We start from the raw sequence: 23,636 nt of genomic DNA on the forward strand, positions 1-23,636 counted from the left end.
TTTTGCCCAGCTTTTGCAGGGAAAGAAGCCTGTGAAGGGGTGATGCCTGGGCAACAAGATAAAGAGCCACCACAGCGTTGTCTCACTAGGACGAGGCAGGAAATTCAGAGGGCAAAACCCCATTTTTGGAGAAGTTTAATACAGAGCTCCTCCTTGTGGCAACATCTCTGACCTGGAAGGTTAACAGCCAACCCGTAGTCTGTCACGTCTTCTAAATGCTGATTTTTATTTTTTCATTTGAAAATTGTTCAGAACATTTTCCCCTCTCTCCATCAGATACCTTAATGTGGTTTATCTCCTAAATACCTGTGCTTACATGGCTGGACAAGCCGTAGCAGAAAGCAAGCCCAAATCCGTTGATCTTGCTGGTGGTGGTGGTGAGGGTTCCTTTGCGATCAGAAGTATGTTGGGATAAAGGAAGCCTGCTGTGGCTTGCTCTAAGTAGGCATGACTTCCTCCTCTCCTCTGCAAAGCTTTGCTTGATGACTATTTCTTTTCTTCCAGCACCTGTCCCTGCTCAAAGAATCATTGTCTTCAGTATGACTGGGACCAACTTTGATGTAGCAGGATCCATACAGTCTACACAGGGCCCTGCTTTCCATTCTTGTTGCTTCAGTAAAAGCAGCTAATATGGGAGAGTAAAACTCAGTGTAGGAGTATGACAGTCGCAGGGCTGGAACTTAGTGTCTTACATACTGTTGGAATCAGGACAGAAATACGCAGGGAGGAAAGCAAGCTGGTGCACCAGAAAGTAAAAACTGGTAACTTGATTCAGAAACAATTTTAAACAGAATCCTTAGCTAGATGGTAGTGCTCTTGAAGACTTTGATGAAGACTATCCTGTAGTCATGAAAGACACTGACGTGTTAGATCTTAATAATGCTAGGGGTGATGATCTGTTGGTAGTTGGGAGGATAGTTAGCTGGCAATGGTCACGGGATGGCGTGATATCAGTCAGCTTGTCTGGCTAGCCCATAAACGATGCTAGGGGTATGAATCATGCCTTTAGAAGTCCTTTCTCTTCTGCTTGTGATCACCTTCAGTGTCTGTGGTAACAACGCCAAAAACAGTAACATCAAGAAATGACCAAAAACATTTTGAGACTGTCTTAATATTATTCAGCATATACACCTTCAGGGAGGAGGCCTACACCCTGTTGGGATCCATCTCTTCTTACACTAGCTGTCTGAAGTGCTGATGTCTAATCCCAGGCAGCTGTCCAGCCTTTCTCCAAGGACGGAGGGAGGACCATGGAAAGATTTGCCCTCTGGAGGGGCTGGTGCCTCCCCATTGTGTGTAGAGGGAGCTGGGACAGGAGCTGAGTTTAGGAGAGCAGTTTGTGTGCCTGAACATTGCCATACAGCAACATTTCAGAAGCCCCAGAGCATTCAAGACAGAGCTGGCAGATATAAGTCCCGCAGGAGGTCTGTGTCCTTCCTGAGAGGTATCCAAAGGCCAGAGAGAGTAGAGCCAGGTGCTGGACACCTGTGTTTAGGCAGTTGATCCCCTGACTACATTTTAGAGGGCTTGCCTTCTGCTGTTATGCACACCCCATGTGGCCATGCATGCCCATGACTGTCACACACTTGTCCATGGGCTACCATCCATGGAGCATGTATTTAAATTGTCTTTTTCTTATTTCACAGCTGTCCAGAAACTTAATGGGATGGTGCGGATAACCAATGTGAAATACTCTCCGGGCTTTAGCAATGCAAGCAGTGAGGAATATCAAAACTTTGCACAGCTCTTTGTCGATGAAGTAAGTGGCTAAGAAGGATGTGACCTGCTACTGGTCTCGATGAAATCATGTCTGATCTGTTTCCCATGAAGTGTTTATGCCACATGTGCATCCCTTGATGTACCTTGGAGGTCTGAGTCCTGACTGAGACTGCAGCAGTGTTTTAGACTGAGACCAGGATTTGGGGATTCTCTGGAGCCTCCATTTCCCCTGCTTCTCGTATCTGGTTATACTGGCTTATTTATTTCCTCCCTCTGGGGATATGCTGAGAAGTTAATGGATATTTGCAAAGTGCTGTGCTATCCTCGTCCTGTGCAGCAGCTTATTAATGAGCTGTATGATTATGATTACCTTTTGTCACAGCATGTTAAGGCTGACATTCCTTATAATCATCCTTTGTTGTAGCCCCGTATCTGGAAAGGGAGTGGTTTCTTGCTAAGTCACCTCTGCCCTCACCTCTAATTAGAGCACAGGACATCAAAGCACATGGCCGTGTCAGCTGCTCCTTTAGCACTCTCTTAATGCTGAGGCATTGCCTCTGACAGTATCTCTCTCCTCACTTCTTGCTAAAGTTATCAGAAGTGTGTTCCTGCTGGTGTTTACTCAAACAACTCTGCTTGGAAACCACTGGTTACGCTAGGCTGTTTTGCCTTCTCTGTCTGTGTTTTTAGAGGCCTTGATAACTGCGAAGATAAATCCGTCGCTGACAATTGTCTGCCTTTTCAAACACTGCTGAAGCCTCCCCAGACACTCACTGTGTACAGTCACAGCCTGTCACCAAAACAGCTGTCTGCAGGGGGAGGCACCGGCAACGCTTTTGGCAGAGTTCAGGCCAGCATGGAAACTGTAAGGAGGGAAATGCGTGGTCTGTTTAGCTGTGCACGATGTCTTCTTGGATATCATATAGGTTTCCCGCTGGTTATTACTTATTTGCACCTTTCTGGATGTGTCAGTGCAGCACAGCTTTCTCTGAGTTGTTTTGGCCCCGAGCTGTCACATCAGAAAACCAGGCACAGAATGAAAGGGACGTGATTAGCAAAGTGAAGAGGGAGTGATTCTCCTCTGACCTCACTTTCGTTCAGCATCACTCACTGCCCAAGGCTACTTTGGGATAGCACATTATTAAAATGGGCTAAAATCATGTATTTTCTTTGTGGGGTATTCAGTTAAATAATACATCCAGAAAACCATGGATACAAATATGTTTGGAAAAATCTGTAAAATGATTACATAAAGGAGCCAAAATAGGTTTTGTGTCAGTTTTACCCAGCTCTCAAAGTTCCAGGCAGAAAACAGCCACCTGTGATTATAAAGCATCCACTCCTTTTTCCAGCACAGTTTTGTGGACCGGCCACAAGCAAGGTGTGTGAATGCTCATTCCATCTACCTCTGAGACAATGTATATATAGTGGTATCAACTACAGCAAAAGATGCCAGGAGTGTTTTATTACAAACGTTCTGTTTCCAGACACCAAAGAAAAGGAAATTTAGGAAAAGAAAAAGGACTGCGTATTTCCTTTCCAGGTTATAAGGGCCGGAAATTGATCTTTTAAAGTGGATAGAGAAAGTTTCATGGGTTTTAAAAGCACTATCAAGTTCCAGTTAAATAAATTTTGCCAATGATTTTTCTTAAACCTCTTTGGAGTCACCATCTACAATTGAGAGAATTTATAAATCCTAATGTGTGTAATGTTCTTTAGTGTAGAGCTGTCCCAGCACTTAAGTGCCACGTGGCTAAATTGGCAGCACAGCAAATAGAAATACTGTTCCTTAAATAATGTGTAGATGAGAACGAAGTAAAAACTTGATGTGGCAACTTGCACCGTCATTGTCCACATTAGCTTCACCATCCTCCTTGCATTGCAACTGAAGAACAACATAGCTAAGGGTAAGAAAGTGTTCTAGTCCTCCTGGGTTTTGCTCAGCCTCTCTTCTGCAAGAGCCAAAAGGAACATCATGAGAACTAGGGCTTGTCCTCAAGAAGACAAGGCAGGAAAACAAAAGGTCTGACTTGAGAATGCATTCACTGATGTGCATTAAATTCCAGAGTGCCAAAGGCTGATTTGAATTCTGGTGTCATAAATACTGACTGACAGAAAGTGTAAAACTAATAACCAATAGTGCCTTACCAAGGTGACCCCTCAGCTGGAACTGATGTAGCCTTCATTTGATCTAGCTTAATGCACTTAAAATAATTGCAATGAAAGCTATCTGAGTGTGTGATGAGTATTGATACAGCGATTAAGGCAGCTTCACTATTCCAGAGAAATTTCATGCCCTCTGTTAATTTGAGTTTATTCCCAATCTGGGAGATCCTTAAAGCTGCTGCTGGTAGTAGCTGGGCAGATGTGTGCTCCAATACCTTCTTTCTGAAGGTGCAGCCAAAGCATGGACAGGGGGGTGAGCTCTGTGGGTGAAATACCATGGCTCACGCAGGCTATCTTATTGTTCTGTTCATATTGATGTACCTTTTACTCATTTCTTTTCAGTTTCCATAATGCCAGCACATTCCTGGCTCTGGCTGTGCAGGCTTGCACATTGGTTTTAGTGTGGGCTCCGTCTCACCCTTAACTCATACTTAATCTACCTCTCGTTTCTTTTACCAAGAGGCATTCCCTCCCCCGGTGCTGGTGTTAGTTCTGCTCGTGTTCCTCTCTTGTGGCTCTTCTTCTGGCATACCTATTTCTTCTGGTTTGGCATTGCCGGTGTTTCCTCTGCGTGCTACAGAAATGGCTGATGCAATTACGGATGGCAAGATATTTTATTTTTCTAGCAAGAAAATCTCATACTCAAGGGTATTATGTAGTTAGTTAGTTCCTTCTGAAAAGTTCAGTCTTTTTTTCCTGTCTTTTCTAGCCTCACTTCATCAACCACTATTTTGATGGCCTAGGGTGTGGTACCTGTATTGAAATCAGGCAGCCTTCAGAATGAAGGGTTTTGCAGTGTCACCTAGTGGTGACAAATACAAATGAATGCTTGTCGAGCCTGTCAAGCTCCGAGTCTTGGTTTCTGAGGAAAAATATGGATAAAGACAGAAGCAAAACGAACATCATCACCAACAACAACCACAAAAAACACCCCGAACTAACAGACAAACAAAAATCCCAAACATGAGGTAAAAAGAAGCATCAATAAATTGAAATCTTCAGGAGAAAGATGAGAAGGGAATCCTGGTGAAATCAGATGGGCTAGGAGGATGTCACCGGTGTGTGTATGTAAAGTCCACAAATTCAGACAAAAACTACGAAAAGATGAAAACTTAGGCCAGACCCCCAGCTTTTCAGCACATGGTTGTAAAATGGCAGAAAGGGAAAGGGGCATGCGTCCCAGAGCCCTGTGTCTTGATGGAAGAGGAGGGGATGACAAGGACGGCAGGGGATTTGTCCTTGTGTTGCTGAGAGCAGCTCCTTTATCACGGACACTCTCCTGTCGCAATTCTGCTGGCAGCTTCTAAGCACGACGGTAATACCAACAGCTCAGAACAGCCCGTACTACCTGCCTCATCCAGGCTTGAAAGCTACGTCTCACGCTTCCCGTCACTGTACTTTTTATTTGTAAATGTGGAAGGATCTAAAAAGACTTACCAGACACGTGGGAAAGGTATTACAAAACACAGGGATCAGTGTACGTGAGAATGTATGCATTCTGCATGCATTGCGGCTAGATGTTGGGGTCAGACGAGGAGTGCAAACCTCTGCACGTGTGGGTGCGCATGCTTTGCTTCCCTTGGGATGTGCAGGCAGGCAGGGAGTCCCGTGCAGTCCTGTTGTGCCCCTTGTTTGGGCAACCAGAGGAAAAGGGAAACACTTGTGGATTTTTTTCCCCCCAATTTCTCCGAAGCAGGTCTGCCTTTCTGTGTATAATGTTTTCTCAACATGTTGTTTACAGCTGAGTTAATATTAGCCTTCTGTCGCATCTTGGGTTTGTCCTGGGAGATGATGCCATCTGGCCTGTGTCTGTTCCTCCTTTGGCTGGTGCTGGGCTTGGAGGTGGAACGAACGGTGCTGGACATGCCAAAGCTGTTGTGTGCTCCCCAGGCTCCTGCATGCGCCTGGGAGCCGTGCCCCATGACCACCCTCCCGTGGGAGGAGGAGATCTTTCCGTGGGCGGCTGCCCTCCAGAGGTACCTGGCTTCCAAGACTGGGAAAGGAGGAGGTTGAATACACATCCCCAGTCTGCTCCTCTCTCTGGTTTCTCCATCTGAAGTGAAGGCAGAGAAGCTGAAAGCCTCAAGCAGAGCCATGTTTTCCCATCCTGCACAAAGCCAACCGTCCTGCTCTCCTCTGCAGCCAAGGAGGCTGCTTCTGGGGCTGCTGGGACTAAGGCCCAGCGTGCTTCAACAAAGGCAGCGTTCTCCCCCTTAGGCCGCAAGTGATCGGCAAGGCTACTGTGTACAGACTCTGAATTTTATTGATTTCTCAATAGGTTTAGTGGTGGACTTGGTAGCGTTAGGTGGTGGTTGGACTTAATGATCTTGAAGGTCTTTTCCAACCTAAACGATTCTATGATGCTACGACTCCTGCAGTTTCCTCCCTCCCTTGCTGATATCAGAGGCCTTTGCAAGGACCTGTGCCAAATGGCAGATGAGGTATCTTAATCACTTACCTTGTCTAATGCTCACAGTTAAGTATACACCATTTCCTTCAGCTGCTGTAGAGTGGAAATGTTATAAACAAGAGTGATTTTTCTGCTGCTTCCCTCCAGAGTATGAAGTGCAATTGTAATGCATAATATTATATTTCGGGCATTGTACAATGCCAAAAATGTAATTACTTCTACCTGTCCATTTTCACATGCATTTTGTTTTTATTCCAGGTACACAAATCTCTGCCCCTTGAGGTCCTTCAGCAAGTGGAGGCTGGTCTGATTAAAGTGTTGATAACTGGTATTACTAATGGGAGCACGGTGGTAAGTTTCCATTTACTGATTGCAGAAGACGTGGATATCTACTACATCATCACCACTTTTCGTGATGCCTTTGAACACAGCTCCTATTTCACAGTTGACAAGAGCAGTCTCTCCATAAATGGTAAGGAGCAGCTTATATCCTAATAGTTCTTCAGTTAGAAAAGATGATAAAACCTGTTATTATTCTTTATTTTTTGATGTGAAAACATCTGTAAAACACATGGATGAGACACCGTTCTCTCTCCTTTATCACTTCTGCTTATCCATCCAATATGCTTTTTCAGAGAACATCAAAAGATAGAATAAGAAGTGAGGTACACCTGATAGGAACCAACTAGTCTTTTAGTTTATAGCTAGTAATAATTTTATAGAGAAGAAGATATGGAGATATTAGAAACTGTGGTCACAAACTGAGGGTTTTATAATCTACCAGTGGAAACAGGTCCACGTACACAGATATAACCAGCTCTGTTTAAATTTATTTTGAAACACATTACCCTCTCCTTTGCACTGATAATTTTGCATGAGATAGAAACCAAGGAACAAATAAATGAAAATGTGAATTCCTGCACTGGGAGTGTGTGTTTCCCTCATAAACCTGTGGGCTGGCAGTTCAGACGAAAGTACGCAGTTTACCAAGATCAGCACAATGGCTTATTGTAAAACCTCGTTTTCTTTATATGTGATTTAAGTCAGTAACAATCAAAATTAGTCTTCTGACTAAGTGCTGTTGAATCCTGTTCTACAAATTGATGTGTCATCTCTGAAAACAGTATCAAATTCTGTATCCTCAACATGATAAGTTTGTCCAAATATTGTTGTTATAACCTGTCAATTAAAATCTCAGGCAAAATGACATCAGAAGCATGTATATGGCCTATCCTGTACATTCCCTTTGCCTGTTATCCTTACAGCTGTGAATCTGGAAAGTTGCATATTATGTTAATTAGTAAAATCATGGTTATTTCATGCTTTGTGGAGCGTCTGCCCCTGGAAGCTGTGTTAGAACAGATGGCTTGTTTCAGGGATAGGTCCCCATAGAGCAGGTGCTTGGTTACTGCTGCTTTCTGAATCTCATTGATGGTGGTACATCCATGTCTGAGCAGCAGTGATTAGGCCTTAGGAAGAGAAAGGGAAGAAAAGCATATTTTTTCTTTCAATTAGATTGCAACTTGGACTAGTCACACAGACCCCCTGCTTTCCAAACTGCTTCATTCATGCTGGGCATTTATTAACCACCTCCTCAGGACGGTAGAATGGGGGAGGCAGATGGTGGTGGTGCTAGAAATGTTGCCCTGGGCTGTTGGTCAGTTTAGAAGGTTACGAGCTCTGCAGTGGGGTACCTACATCTCAGTGAGCATCTGCTAAGCAGCACTGGCAGCACTGCTGATGGAGGGTTATGCCAGTGTCCGTGCAATCAGGCTGTGCTTCCAATATCCCACCTCTTCTACACCCAGCAGCTACCTGACACCTACAGTAGAGTTTCACACCTAAGAAGTGCAATCCCACCATGATATCATGATGATATGATCATGCTCCTGTTTCAGAACCAACACATTTTCATTTGTATGCTCTCCACCTTAAATACCCAACAGATTATGATGAATGCAAGAGTGAAGAAGATGACTGCTCCCCGGATGCATCATGTTATAACACACTTGGGTTTTACCAGTGCAGTTGCAATGACGGATTTGCTGACGTGCATCCAGAAAGGCCTGGAAGAAACTGTGAAGGCAATTTTTTAAAATTATTATCTAATGGCTAACCTAACTCTTATTGTTATTATCTTTATTGGATCAAAGTCACACTTGCCACAGGCCTTGAAGTTTGTGAGGGATCAATTAGGTTTGTTGTATTCAACTACATGCTAATGGAAAGAGTCTTGATTTAAGCATTTCTGACTTGAACAATCTGTCATGAGAGTTATTATATTAATATTTAATGCTGTCTCTGTAAGATTATTTTAATATTTCTGTTTTCTCATACGTGCCATTAAAAGTAGATATGATTATCAGGAATGTTAGTTATTTCCATTAGCAGTAGCAGAGGGGATAGCAGAGATAGCAGAGATAACAGAAAAGGTCATAGAAACCAGGTACATAGTATGACCTCTGTATTGCCTCAGGGACAAAAAGTTAATATAGTGTTACAGATGAGTGTTTTACAACAGCCAATTCATCTAGTTTCTTCTGTCTTTCCTGGAATCATTTGTTAGCTGACATATAACGAGTCTTTAAGCTTCTAAATTCTTTTAGGTTTCTTCCGTAATTTGTACTTGTACTTGTTTTTGTAACCACAGTGATAAGATACTCATTGGCTGAAGTCACAAGGATTTGTGAACTGATTCCAACCTTTGCTCAGTTTTGTTTAACTAACACATTTAGTAGTGTGACAATGAGTTTTTGGGGAACTCAACTTGAAAAGAGCCCAGAATTTTTTTTCAGATTACATTCAAATCAGCATCTTTTCAGTTTGGGACATTCCTGAAAGGTGGGAAGCTCCAGAAAAACACGTGTGTGTATATACACATATACGTAGATATATGTTGCTTGGGAAATAAATGTTATTTGTATGTACAACCAATTAAAAACTGCTTAAGAAAATTTTTTGTGCAATGAGACCATCCTGTTCCACTGCAAATTGAGTTTATTATCCGGGTGCTAAGTCAGATACTTAGGTTGTTTCTAGTACCAAAGAGCCATGGTAACCCCAGAGCCTGTGCTGGAAGCAGGATGTTTGGCATACATATCGATCTCTGTCTCTGCTTCACCATTTCCCCTGTTCACTTTCTTCCTGGAATCATTAAAGATTCCTACCAGAGCGTTTGTTCAGCTCCCTACTGTGTCTCTCAGGGTACATGTGTGCAATACGGGCCTGATACATAAGGTTTGTCCTGCATGTCACCCCCAAAATGGTGCCTCCAAAGCATTCAGGGTCATATATTCTGGATACCAACTTCTCACAAGTGGGGCCAGTTTTTTTAACAGACTCTGTTCCTGTTTGCATCCCGTAGCCAGAAGTGTGCAGTCTCCCACAATACTAGGCAAAAAAAATCTGAAAGCTGCTCAGCAACTTGCAGTTGTGGATCTTCTGCAAGCACTGATCACCCAAAAGCTGTACGTACGAGCTTTACTCAAACACATTAATTATTACAGTTCTCAGGAAATAAAGCACTTAGGCTTTTCTCACTGGTGCCTTATATATCTCACGGGCTCTTTCTTAAAGAACAAAAGCAGAAACAAACAAACGAAAACCCCAGCCAACCAACCAACCAAAAAAAGAAACAGCCACAGCCTTGACAGCAGGTAGAGCTGGTTAAAACAAAACAAAACAAAACAAAAACCAAACATAAAAACCCACAGAAACTAGGAAACTGTGAATTTCCTCATATGTGTTTGCTTTTACCTTATGAAATCAATCTGAATCTGTAAATTACATCAGTCCTTTATTTTTGGCACTCTTCAGCATCTCCTACCAGCCAGGAGGCAACAGTGATGGACAAGAAACCTGTACCCAACACAGTTTTACCTGCAATGTATTTGCAGACTTCGACTTATGTTTCCTCCCTTGCTTCATTGAACTTCTCTGCTACCGAGCACAAGGCTCTGGAGGACACCAAGTTCTCCAGTGTAGTGCTGCCTCCTCTCACCACGGATCCTGCATCAGCTCCTGATGTTCCTCCTCAAGTGTCTCCCGTCCCCCTTGTTAAACCTGCCCAGGAGGTTTCCATTAAAGATGCAGTGAGAGTGTTTTGTGAAATCGAGAAGATTGTCCTTGCCATCCAGAAGGGATTTTTAGATCAGGAATCCATCCCTGAGTCCTCCCTGTACCTGGGGGAGCCTCGCTGCAACGTGAGCATCAGCAATGGCACTCATGCTGTGCTGCAGGCTGGCTGGAGCGAATGTGGCACTGAAGTTGAGACCGTAAGTCCCCTCAGACAGGGAATGCGAAGAAGCCCTGAAGAATTTTTTTTTCCTCTCTTGGGTGGGAGGTGGAGGGGGGTGGGTGGAGGGGCAATGATTGTTCCTTAGCTGGAAATAGAGTCCATTAGTTGCTGAAATGTTGTGCAACGTGTTTCATGTTTCCAATGTCTTTGGAAAAAGAAAACTTCCTGTAAGTGGAAAGTTAACCCTCTGTTTGGGTATGGGGGCAAGCAAGAAAGAGAAGGGCATCTTTGGGGTCAGGCAGGAAGGTTCAAGAGTCTCTCCCAACTGAGGCCCAGTTCCCATGCCTCTCTGGGTTCCTCCTGCAGCTGTCTCAGAAGCTTCTCTTTTCTTAAGAGCAATCTGAGCATCATATTTAGAGAACACCCCAGTTGTTCCCAGTAATGGGGCAAAGGTTGATGGCTGCCTCTATGGATCCCATCAGAACATGTCCAAGTATAGAAAATCCCTCGTGGATCAGTGATCATTGCAGATTGAGGAAGAGGAGGAAGGCTCATGGATTTTCCTTGTCTAGCTCTACAGCAGCAAAGATGCTGGAGGTTTAATCTGTCTGAAGAACGGAGAATTCCAAAGTCCTTGAAGCTGCTAAGCCTGTAGCTCTGCTATACCCCTAGAAGCAGCGGTGTTCACAAGTTGTGCTTTCTTCTTTCTGTGTTCCAGAACGTGAGTAATACCGTAGTGAAAACCATACTCCGGAATGACGCTTCTGCTCAGGGAGTGATCCACCACTTAAAAGTTGCCAGTCCCATTCACTGTGTGTTTCAAAACAATCTCTTGACTTCCTCTGGATACACTGCAGAGGGGTAAGGAACATCTCCCTCTGCTTTGAAATGATGGTGTGTGACTCAATGCTGCTGCATGGGAGAGATCACCCATCTCTCCCCCATCTAAGAAAGGGGTCTAAGCTGGATCCACTGACAGTACTTGCTGTGCTGAACAGTCTGCCTTCCTAAGTGTCCCATTCTCAGGTGATCCCTGCTGTGTGCTTCCGTCATACTCCATCTAAAGTGTCAACATGTCCAATGGACACCAAGCTCGGCCATTGCCCAGCTAAACCATAGGTGAAAATAAAGCTTTGGGAGCTACCGGTGCAGCCTTGAGAGGCAGGATTCCTGCTCTTTGCCTTCCCAGGCAACCACATTTAACAAGAAGAGTATTCACCTGCTTTTGAAATATAACAACGATGTCTCTTCAGCTGAGGCAGGCATACAGACTGCTATGTGGGTGCTAGGTTTGCTGCTGAGGATGGCAAGTTTTAACCCCTAATTTTCTCATATCTCTCACTTACTGTTTAGATTTTTTCCTTTTCCTTAGATTTCTTGGCTCTTGCCTTCAGCGCTAAGCTTTTACTCTCCTTATTTGAACTTTAAGACATCTCATAGTCTTGTTCTCCTTCAGGTGCACTCAAATATTTCTACCTGCTCTATTTATATTGCCAAGACATTACGCCATCTGGTTTCTCCCTTTTTCATTTCCATGGTTCCTACCATCCCAACTGAGAACTTGATTCATTTTCACCCTTTTCTCTTGAACACTTCTCTAGCTTCTTGGGCATCTTTCACTGCTTACATGCACAAGAGGTGGAGAAACAGGCACCATTTTATGACTTACAGAAACGCTCCAACTTGTGGTCTTTAAAAGTGGTTACTTCCTGTTTCAGAGTTTACACCATTTTTGAGGATTTACATGGATCTGGACACTTCAGAACAGAAATGCAGTTGTTTATTGGAAACTCCCCAATACCAAAAAATTTCAGTGTCTCTGCCAGCGATGACATACTGATTGAGGTGGGGATCCAGAGAGCAGACAGCAAGCTGAAGGTGGTCCTCACTGACTGCTGGGCGACTCCGACTAACAATTCAGTGGATCCCCTCTCATTTACTTTTATCAACAACAGGTACAGCAAATGCCACTTGCAAATATCGTGTGCCCTACCTTGAATGGTACTGAATACGGATGTGTTATATTTTAAATGCCTTTTGTGGGTGTTTTCATCATTCATATACACTGTCCCTTACCATTTTGACTGGCCACACCTTCTCTGAACAAGGAAGGTAGGCACGAAAAGAAAATGTTTTTAAAGTGGAATGTGGTGGCTGTTTGAGTTTGGTTGTCTTCCCCATAGTTTTGTAAAGGCGTTGCACATTTGACCAAAATAAATAGGTGGTTTTCATGTACAACAGGGAAAGAACTTTTGAAAAATGTGCGTTTCACCCATTTCTCCATGATTTGGATATTACCATGAGCTTATGTAACTCTCATCACTGAAGGTGTAAGTTGATTGATTTCTGTGTTGTGACTCACAGACAGTATTATTGCAGCTTCTGGTAGAGGACGTTTGTTCCTGTTTGGATCCCTAATTTTACCTTGATATCATGTCCCCTATGCTCATCCTTCACCTTAAAATACAGAATAGTCTTTTTACTCAGTAACAAAAGCTATTCCTTTTAATATATTGTTAGTTTCACTTTTTGTTTGGCGAAGCCACATTTAAATCCTTCTTTCTGTCACTCTTTCCCTTCTTTTGCAACCCCCCAACCACCTCTCATATCTCCTGCTCTCCTGCTCTATTTGCTTACTGTGACAGCAAAGCAGCAAATAGCCCCTTGGCACCCTTGCACTGCTGGAGAGTTGCTTCATGGAGTGTGTGGCTGTGGCTTTTTAAAGGAGTCTTACAACCTGAGTTAAGTGCTATAACCACAATGTCTTCTATAGCCCTACCTGATATGTGTGTATTTTCTTCTCCTTTTCAGCTGTCCTATCCCAAATACGTACACCACACTGCTAGAGAATGGGAATTCAAGCAAAGCACAGTTTAAGCTGAAAATTTTTTCCTTTGTCAACAATTCTGTAGTTTACTTACACTGCAAAATTCGTATTTGTATGGAGACACCAGGAAGCACCTGCAGGACGGTAAGGGTTTTGCTATGTGCTTTTTCTCTCTCCTTTGCCATGCAGTCCTTTTGTGGAATCGAAGAAGTCATGTTTCCAAACAGGGTTTCAAATAGCTCCTTCATCCCCTGCTGAGAGCAGGGAGGAGTGGGAAAGGACTACAGCCATGTGGAAGCATCCCCCTTTTTTCCTGTTTCTATCCTTGCAGTGAAAAGCATGGATCATGCACAGAAACGGGTGTCAGAAAGTTGTGGGACTTCGCCCCTGCGTAGGGGTGGCCAGAAGGTGAAGAACAGAAGTTACAGTGAGAAAGGCTGTTCAGAAATGTGCCACCTCAGATGGACATGCCACAGAAAAACTACCACCCCTATTGGCAGTTTCGGTGGGAAAGTCTGACCAGACTGATTTGGGATGTCTTTCTATCCTTTCTTCTTCCCCTAGAGATTTGCTCCTCCAAGTCAGAGTTTAGGTGCCACGGAGGAAGCTCCATGGCATTAAGTTTCCATGGCTGTGAATCTAATAGAGTTTAACAGGGCTCTTTAAAACCCTGTTGCTTTTAAAGTAGGAAACCAAGCACTGTTCTCATAAAAACTTCAGTTCCTAATTGTCTTCCTACCGTGCTCCAAAGCATTTTTTTTGTTTCTTTTATTTCTAAGTAAGTGATACACACTGCTTAATCTAAAAATGTCTTGCTACCATGGAAATAAATGAAAATAATACATCAGTTTTTGCTGATTTTTTTTTTCCTTTATAACCTATACACAGGAATTCTCCCCTCCTTCTGCCAGCTTTCCTGTGATTTTTTTTTTCTGTCAAGGATGTTTTCATTAACAGCTTGCTGCTCCTCCATTGTTTAACACTTTCCTCTAGCTCTAAATAACTCAGTTTAAGCTCATTATACAGTAACCGATCTCTTCCTAAAAGATTCAAAGTGGCCAGCAGAAAATGCTCGTTTCCTTTCTCAAAGTACAAAGCTTCCTCCAGATTAAAAAAAATAATGATAATAAAAAAGGTAGGAACAGGACACACGACTGACAGATAGAAAGATGGCCCCAGGTTTCAGAGCTGATTTTGTGTGTTAAAAATCAGTGCGTGAGCAATCCCCAGGCTATGCCCCCCCATGGAGGAGGTGGATCCCTCCCCAGGTTCACAGAGTGGTTGCTCAAGCAGTGTCCTGCACAGCTGAGGAGGGACACAGTGGTAGGTGCGAGGCAGAGGAATACAAGGGATGGGCAGGACACGGGTTGTGTGGGCTGGTGTTGCTGCTGCAAGGAATCAACCAAGTGCTTTGCTAGGAGCTGCCGGGTTTTCTGTTAGGGCAGACTTTAGCTGCACGGATTAGAGTTTAGGAATTCAGCTAGCTGAAGGCCTGGCTATGATCTGCATTACAGGGGTCAGTGATGGGGTAATGGTTGCCCAATATGAGGCCTAGAGGTCTAATGAAGGTTGACATCTGCAGTAAACAAGGCACAGCAGGGTTAATCAGTGAGGCCCTCTTCCTTCATATGTTCTATATTACTCATATGTATTTGAAAAAAAAAAAAAAAAAGAAATATATTGTTCTTTCTGCTGTACAAAATTTATCCCTTAGGAAAAGTTAGAGTATTCAGTATCTTAGGTAGAGATTAAAATGTTACGTGGAGAAGACAAGTACTGGGAAATCTGTTCAAGGGCAGGCCAAAGTTGCAGCTACATGGGTATTTTTCAGAGGCTGGCCTGGCTAAAGACACTGTTGCTGAGAGGGGACTGTAGAGGTCTCAGTGTAATCAGGCTGGTAATGCTGGTGAGATGCTCTCTTTTTCTCATTATAGCATGGTATTGCAGTCTCTCTGATACTGTGTGCACCTCCAGGAGAATCACAGTGTCTTCTGAATAACCTACTCAGCACAAAAGGGTAGAAAACAAACTGAACAGCACTACCAAGGAAGTGTCCAGAAGATGAATGTGCTCTCTGTTGTGCAAATGTCACTCACACGGAGCTAAAGCAGCTAGCCCATCCCCAGCCTTTCACTGGGCACAGCTTTCAAACCAGTAGTTCCCAGATGAGTAGTCCACGTATTTCTGAAGAGCTGTGTGTTGTTTTCAAAGGACACAACTGGGCAGGGGGCGAATGTTGCCACTGCTGATCCTGGTGCTGGTTGTAGGATCTTCTGTGCCTGCCATGTGCAGTAGAAGCATCCAAATGAAAATGTTTGTAAAGCCCTGACATAGAAATAGCGAGAAGTTTATTCTTCCATAAGCATAGGGTCATTTAGATTGGAAAAAACCTCAAAGATCATCTAATCCAACCTTTAAGCTTTCTCCAAAACAAATGGAGAGTTAATGAAAAGAAAGAGGTTGTCTATGTGAAATGTCTGTTCGCAGCAGTGTTTTCCAGTGTTTCAAAATAGAGATCTCAGACTGATGTTTCTCTAATGCCATTTCTTTTGAACTTTCATTACATGCTCATTTCAGTGAAACAAACAGGTAACATTAAGAAACAAAAACCTCAGTGGGTCAGAACAGCACTGGGCTTTCCCATTCTCATCAGAAGGCTTTGTATTATTAACTAGTCAGCCATGTGACTTGTTGGAGTCTGAATTGGTTTTGCAGAGATGCCACGCGGCTCGATCCCTGAAAACCGGTGAAATCATCGCTACCCACAGAACATCCTGGGGACCTCTGTGTAAATCTGCTGGTGAGTTACAAACAGATGTCTGTAAAAAGGGGATGCAGAGTAAGCACCATTTTAAGATTCTTTTTCACTGCACAGGAACCTGAAAGCCTGTTGAAACAAAACTCTCTGTGTATTTTTCCAAGGAGCAGAAGTTCTCACTGAAGCCATGTGACAGTGTGGAAAAGCATGTGCCCTCCTTGATAAAGTGACTATCAGATTGTCGAGGCAATGAAAGAGAGAGGAAAAAAGTGTAGCTATTTGCACAGGGTAGCAAGTGCAACAGCCACAAAATCAAGCAGTAATTACAATTGTACAGTGCAAAAGCGGCTTGCATCTCTTAGATTGCAATCAGTTTTTCTGGTTTACTTTACACTGTTCTTAGACCATGGTTATTTTGAGCTCTGAAGTCCAAAATCAGGAGAGATAAGAGATTGCACTGCCATATTTCCTTAGACTCCCTGATATCGATTACTTTATTACTGTGAGAGAAGGCGGCACAGCCTAGCTGATACACAGCACCCTGGTTAATCTGGCAGACTGGTGCAGTACAGGTTAATAGAGAGCGAACATCAGCTCTGTGTACAAGCAAGGTCTAATTTGTTATGCTTCTGCCTCTTCTGCACTTACCCCAAGTGATGTTTTCAAGGGCAACTGCTGTCTCTAACATTTTCGTTCATTTGGCTTCCTCCAGCCATTTGCATTCATATTGTATTAGCGTAAAACACTCATTGAGAGTATTTGTGCACAGCAACATCACAGTTTTAACACATGGCTACTGTCAATAGACAGAACTCACCCTCTTTCCTCTTGCTGGTTGCCTGTTTTGCCAGTCACTTAAGCTTTTCTGTCTGTGGAGATAGGTTAGTGATGGATTGATAATGGATCTGGGATATTTTTTCCCTCTACCGTAATGGCCACAATGTTCTTTTGGAACTTGAAACAGGCTCTGACTCAGCATATTGTACTTTTCTTCCCTTATGTGTTAGCATTAGTCTGTTAGAATAGGCCTTCAGTGTTCGTTTCTGGTTTAGTTCTTTTTCTAAAACTTATCAATGAATTTGTACAGCACTTTCTTTGTACAACACTTGCACCAAGTAGGTTTCACTCCCATTTGCACTGGAGACCCTGATGCATTTCTAATGCTGAAAAATGGCCATCACACGGAAGGAACTCTGGTGAGGGGAGCTTTGTTTGGGTGCCACGACAGCAATACAGCAAAGCTGTAGCTGTGTGGTGCTACAAGATGCAGTCTTTTTTTTTTTTTTTCCCAGTTTGGATATTCACATTGCATTTTGAGTGTGAGGCTAGACATAGGCAGTGATATCCAGCTCTGTGTTGAAGGAGACAATGTGAATTGTTATGTCAGGTAAGCTGCTGCATTAAAACATGAAAAAGTCCTAACTGCTCTACCTATACTACTTGCCACATGCTATAGAAAAGGCCATTGATACGTTATATTCAGGAATTCCTGTCCTGTCTGTGTTGGGCTATGGGGTTATCATTTTGACTGTGCATCTTCTTTTTTAATTCCTTTGTTTGATACCAAAATTCAAAATAGGCGCAAATATATTGTGCAACACTGCCTTGGCCTGTCTTGGAATGATCCCTGGACGTTACGTAGCTTGGACTCTGCCAACATGTGCCTCCAGGGCTGCTGACAGGGCCATTTGGCCAAAAATCTTGTTTCTAATTACTGGCATGTATGCATCACTAGTTGTCTTCTGTGCACATCAGGTACTGCACAAGTGCTTGGCTATGAGTGCTGTCCTGTAAACATATGCAAACAGATGCTTTTGTAGGTACATCGAACATTCACAAGAATGAATTAGAACCATGCAAGAGTGTATGTACAAACAGAAACAGAGGTATAATGTTACGTGAGAGGGGATTCTGCTTGCAGGTTTGGACAATTACATTGGAGTATCTATATGTGAACCAGGCAAACGTTCTGTTGATGGTCACTGGAGCCTAGGGCAACAAGGGACTTGACTCTTGCCCACACGTAGGCATCTTGTGCTCCTTGAGACGGCTTATGGTGACACATTCCCTCCTTCCCCACCAGTCTTGGTACTGTTCCAGAGGACTACAGGTCTCCTGCAGGTCCCATGACATTTCTGCCAGACCTGTGCAGATATTGTAGACATCCTCGGGCTTCTCAAGTGGCACTAAATGTCTGTACTCAGGCTACAGAGTTGAGCCCGTGGTGACTTCTTCAGTGTGGCTCCACTGGCTGCACTGGCCAGATCTCTGCTAACTAGAATGGGAGCTTAGAGACTCAGCACACATGGAGAATCCGTCCCTAAATGTTTTGTGTTTAAAGAAGGTTTACCCATGAGATAAATGCAAATCAAGAGTTTTTAACAATCATAGTTGAATAGGGGACTGTGGCTCATAGACCTTTTAATGAGAATTACCTTCCCCAAAAGGCTGAACCAATGCTGTATCACAGCTCTGGGCTTTGGCACACCTGTTGGCTAATCTGTAGGCAAGGTTATCCAGCTTGACCGTCTTTTTACCCCAGGAAAAAAAAATTAAGAGTTTCAAAGCTTCTGTTTTTAACCTCTTTCTTTTTTAGCATCTGATTCAAACACAGAGAAGGAGTCTGGGATAGGAGTTGGATACATCATCCTTATTGTTGTTGCTGTGTTTGGCTTTGTGGTGGGAGTTGTGAGCCTTGTCATTTTCCAGTACCAGCGAAAGATGGGAAGATACAACTTCAGAATCAAGTCTGACAACTTCAGCTACCAAGTGTTCTATGATTAGTGATTTCCAAGTTGACAGTAAGTACTGAATCATGGAAAGTTACTTTATTTAGCTCTTTAGCTCTTCCTGAAATGGTTAAATATTGCAGATGAGCATCCTCTACTTAAGGTTATTCAAACCTCCTGTCCTTTTTGTACTGGGTGAAAATTCCTATTATTCTTGCCTGTTTTCAGATGCTGCAGAACATGGAGGAGGAGGATAGTTTTCTCTTCCTCATCTTTCTTCATGGTTTTAGTCTCAGTCATAGTAAATGACTTGCCACTTTTGAAGAACCATGTGGATAACCATATCCACAAAAAGCATATTGCTTTTAGTTTTGGATCATGGGTTAGTATAATAAAGGAGGGAAACTTTGTCGCTCTCTTTATAAGTCTGCTTCAGAAGCTAATTTGCTTGAGAAGTTATCCCTTTCTGCAAAAGCTTGGGTTTCATTTTATTTATTGTAGGGGGCTGTCCTTCAAAAAAAATGGTGGGATATTAGACATAAACAATGGCAACTATTACTAATGTATAAGTGGTGCTTGCAAGTACCTGCAGAGAGTCTGAAAAGACTTCTCCGAGTAGTTAACCACTACAACAAGTTCTGCCTCTGCAATTTAGAAACTTAACACTTTTCCAGAATGCTGTAGGATTCAGCACTTGTTTTTTTCTTTCTGTAAAATCTAGCTGCTCACCACAGTTTGTATCTTTGTGCCTTTAAGAACAGGAAAAAGAGGTTAGAAAGCTGGCTTCCTGAAAAATAATACCTAACATTGCTTCACAACTCAAGGATGTTTACTGCGGATCTGATCTCATTTTGTTCCTGGGCAAGGGCTTATTTGACAGTGTTGCCACAGGTAGCGAGTAACTCTTTCCTGGTGGAGGCCTCACACATGACAAGGCAGCTGCCATGACCACAGCAAATTCACTACTCATCATGATGGTATTTGCAGATAACAGTTTGCTTCACTGGGTGCAGTGACTCTTAAGTACATGACAGAGAAAGGACAGGGAAACCGGTATCCCAGCTACATACTTTCAAATTCTTGAATAGCCTATTTCCCCATGTCTTATATTACAAAGATCACCTTCTGTAGTCGTCTGTGGGCAGCTTCCGTGAGACCTCTGTAGGTGAGGACGATGCTCTGATTGCTTCCTGAAACCTGGGCAGGACTGCCAGTCTGGAGCCCGAAGGGAAAGCACCCGGGGCGTCTTGGTGCAGCCTCCTTGCTGCAGCGACACAGGTCCCACTAGGGAGCCATAGCCCAGTGTAAAGGGCATATCTAGGTCCATTAAATTAAAACCTATACATAAAGCCTCTGAGTCTCTCTACAGAGAGAAGACTGGCTTATCTTCACTCATCATTCTCCACTCTTGGTCATGAGTGACTGCAATACTTGATATTAATGGCAGTTACGGACTTATGCAATGAGGTTGTAGCATAAAGGATATTTTCAGGCTTATAATGTTTATATATAATCTCCATGTTGGAGTCTCAAGTAATGGCTCCTTTTAAATGCCAGAACAACTCATCTCTCCTTCCCTACACACCTCACTGTCTTTGTAAGGTAGTTCATTACATTTCTTAATTGTGATTTATTTATTTTTTTCCTAATTGGAATGTGTCTCTTCACAGAGAATTGAAGCTTGTCTTTACTCAGCATTTGGCTTTCATTACTCTTCATGATGGTGGTTACAACTGGTTGCAACACCGGCTCTTCCAAATTAATGTCACAAGTAAAAGGCTTCTGTATCCCTACTTTTGTTGTTGTTGTTGTTAGCAATTTGGCTTTTCCCTAATGTCCAGAGAACTATTTGTGACTGCAGCTCCAGGTTGAAATCACTTTCCTTGGCAGTTTATCCATGGAAAAAAAATACAAGGGAAAAAGGAGAGACTTCACAGTTCTCTATTAAAGTTCCAAGATTTGGCTGTCCCACTGTGTCACATTGCATTTTTCCCCTCTTGGCATCACTTGTGTCGTTACTACTCACAGCTTCATGTTTCTATAAATATTCCAGGAAGTAAATCAGCAAACTCTTTGAGAGATCTCATTTTTACTTTGTTATTCACTATTTACTTAAGGTGAGGTTGAAACCTTGAGCTGCAGCAATGTTGAAGACCTAATTGTGCAACGCCTTAAGTATACAGAAGCTGAAGAACAAGTAGTTGATTTGCCACAAAATAAAGAAAAGGCATCATGAATCTGTGGCTTAGCCTGCTCGGTATGTTCTTCAGCATGAGTTTTGAGATTTGATTGTAAATTCTTTAATTGATAAGGGCTTGGTGGGAAAAAAATAAATAAATTTGACTCTGGCAATTCATATTTTTCCAGATAACTCAATTGGCACCTACTTGTATCTGTTTAATTAGACAAGAGTGATTGTACAGTTGAGGTACAGTGTGTGCTGCTTATCGAAGCGAGAGCACTCCAATTGCAATACAGTAGGTATAAATTTGAGCCGTATTTCAGCTGGCTGCAAGACCCTACCACTACTGCAGCAGCAAAGGTTTAGTTTCCGTGTTCCACTAGATACCACAACAATCTGTTCAGCTGGATAAACCGTAACAAGAATCTCCACACAGTGAACAGCTGTTGCAGGACTCCTTTCTGGGGTTGGAAAAAAACAAGTTGGAAAGCACTGGAAATCTGCTTTTCTATCCCCTTAGTTCAATTGCTGTTCAGTACTAAGATAACCGGGTAAAGGATTTGGCCTATGTTTTGTAAAATGTCAGAGTTGATGATCTTGGAGGTTTTACCTTGAAAATCCATAAGTTAATTTCATTGTCTTTTCATTGCTGAAATATCAGTTCCCAGATCCTGGTATAAAAATAAACAAATAAATAAAATCAGTTGGCTACAGCTCACTAATGAAACTGCTATTTACCTTTGCAATTTTAAGGTTTGATGAGCACAACAATTAAGTTTTTATAATGTATGAGTCTCCTCGCTTTTGCTGTTTGCTTTCAAATATACATTTACCTTCTGCACACAATGAAAGAATAATTTATTTTACTAAACGTATTTTTCTAGTTTACAGTACTTAACAATTGTAAACTGCCTGAAAGTGACAGGACTAGAGATTTGCCTATTGATTTCAATGGAGCTATGCTATTTACAAAAGCTGAGCACTAGTTTCAGATTGAAATGCAAAGAAAAAGCTTCTGTTTGATACATTACATGCTCAGCAGAAACTGATATTGTGACTATCTGAATAGCTGTGTCTTGGTGTCTTAATAAAATCACTCTCATATCTTATTGTTGGTTTTTGTACTGTTATTTTTTTCTCTCATGAATTAGCCATAGGCATTAAGACATGCATTGTGTAAACGTGGCAGCTTCTGAAGAACTGTTGAAGTATTAGCATAATGTTCAAACATCACTCACAACGCAACACATGACCTTATCCAAACAACACTGGTCTGCAAATACCAAGGACCAAACATGTACGCTTATGCTTACTGAGATTCTCTTTCTTCACCATTGCAAAGGACAAACATATTTTCAATTTTATGGCTTGTAGTGAAGACAAACAGAAGAGTATTCACCATTCACAACCCAATAATAGAAATCCAGTAATGTGGTGATCCAGTCTGAAACTGGTGTCCCTGAGGATGTTGGTGGACTCATCTGGAGCCAAGTGTGAAAAGCAGGAAAGAGCATCAGCACTTTCTCCAAGAGCTTCTTTTCTCATCTGTGTCACAAAAGTGTCACACAGCTGCCACACATTTTCTTTATTCATCATTTTTTTTCCTGTCTTCTGTCTTTCAGTGGCTAGCAGTCACTATTTACTCAGCGCCGTGTCTCCTTTTGTCCCCTTTTCATGCTGAGGCACAGAACAGGCTGTTTGGTTGAGGTATTACGTATGAGGTGCAGTAGGGTCCCTCTGGCCCTACTTATTTCACTCGATCTGCTGCTCAGACAAGGTTTGATGGCTTTGGAGGACTCATTGTAGACACCATGGGCAGTTCCCCACACCAGTGACTGGGTACTTTTACCAAATAAGTAGTTCCACAGCCAAGGAGAACTCTTTTGGAGGAATAGCACTGACCATCTCCCCTTTCCAGTCTGTGGCTGCCCACCTTTTGTTCTGGTTAGGAAAAACTGGCTCTAGATTATTATTTGAGACAATTAAAAATGTGTAGAAATAAAATCTGAAGAGTTATCCTTGACCTTTTACATTGTTTCCTAAGAAGCATTTTAGACCAGCAGTATGTGTGCCTAATGTCTCCATTGTTCACTGAGAACACCATATTGCTGACACCTGATGCAAAACACTCATCATTATTCCTTGCTCTCATGTTATAATGTTGCCAAACTCTGGTCCCAGTAGGGTTGGAAAAAAGCTGAGATAATTGGAAAATTTCCTTGTCCATTAAAATATAAAGGAGTGGGCTTTTTAATGCCTGTTTGGAAAGTTTTCTTGTAGGCTGAGGAAGGAAACAAGCTGGAGGAACTGAAAATGTTTAATTGCAATTGATCTAAAAACATGATGTTAGCTACAGTGTGATAGAAAGCTGAGAGCACAGAGCCGCCTAATGGTTTCTTTGGTCTGCTCAGCAAAACATAGTTTGCCTTGGGGCCTGTCATGCAGGACTTGTGGCAAACATACAGCTGAGTAGTATCCTTGTTATTGAGGTGCTGCCTTTCAAGGCCTCTTCCTTTTTTTTTTTTTTTTTGGCAGATTTCTTCTCCTCTCTCCTTGCCCTCCCATAGTGCTAGCAGGCCTAGCTGCAGATACTTCAGGCTAGGGTTTT

At 42.6% G+C, this 23,636-nt stretch overlaps 1 protein-coding gene across 3 annotated transcripts in view; it reads left to right on the forward strand.

The window, feature by feature from the left end:
* Positions 1-22,132, forward strand: part of UMODL1 (uromodulin like 1) — a 45,446-nt gene extending 23,314 nt beyond the window's left edge. For all 3 annotated transcript variants that reach the window (XM_066979112.1, XM_048071490.2, XM_066979121.1), the window contains exons 12-21: positions 1,647-1,759; positions 6,554-6,767; positions 8,242-8,379; positions 10,112-10,569; positions 11,251-11,393; positions 12,251-12,487; positions 13,344-13,503; positions 16,075-16,159; positions 18,714-18,918; positions 20,517-22,132. In XM_066979112.1, the coding sequence (XP_066835213.1) occupies positions 1,647-1,759; positions 6,554-6,767; positions 8,242-8,379; positions 10,112-10,569; positions 11,251-11,393; positions 12,251-12,487; positions 13,344-13,503; positions 16,075-16,159; positions 18,714-18,901 (1,736 nt within the window). In that variant the 3' untranslated portion in view covers positions 18,902-18,918; positions 20,517-22,132. The remainder of the gene's footprint in view (positions 1-1,646; positions 1,760-6,553; positions 6,768-8,241; positions 8,380-10,111; positions 10,570-11,250; positions 11,394-12,250; positions 12,488-13,343; positions 13,504-16,074; positions 16,160-18,713; positions 18,919-20,516) is intronic.
* The last annotated feature ends 1,504 nt before the right edge of the window (positions 22,133-23,636 follow it).

The sequence above is a fragment of the Anser cygnoides genome, chromosome 1, assembly GCF_040182565.1.
Source record: "Anser cygnoides isolate HZ-2024a breed goose chromosome 1, Taihu_goose_T2T_genome, whole genome shotgun sequence".
Taxonomy (NCBI): Eukaryota; Metazoa; Chordata; class Aves; order Anseriformes; family Anatidae; genus Anser; species Anser cygnoides.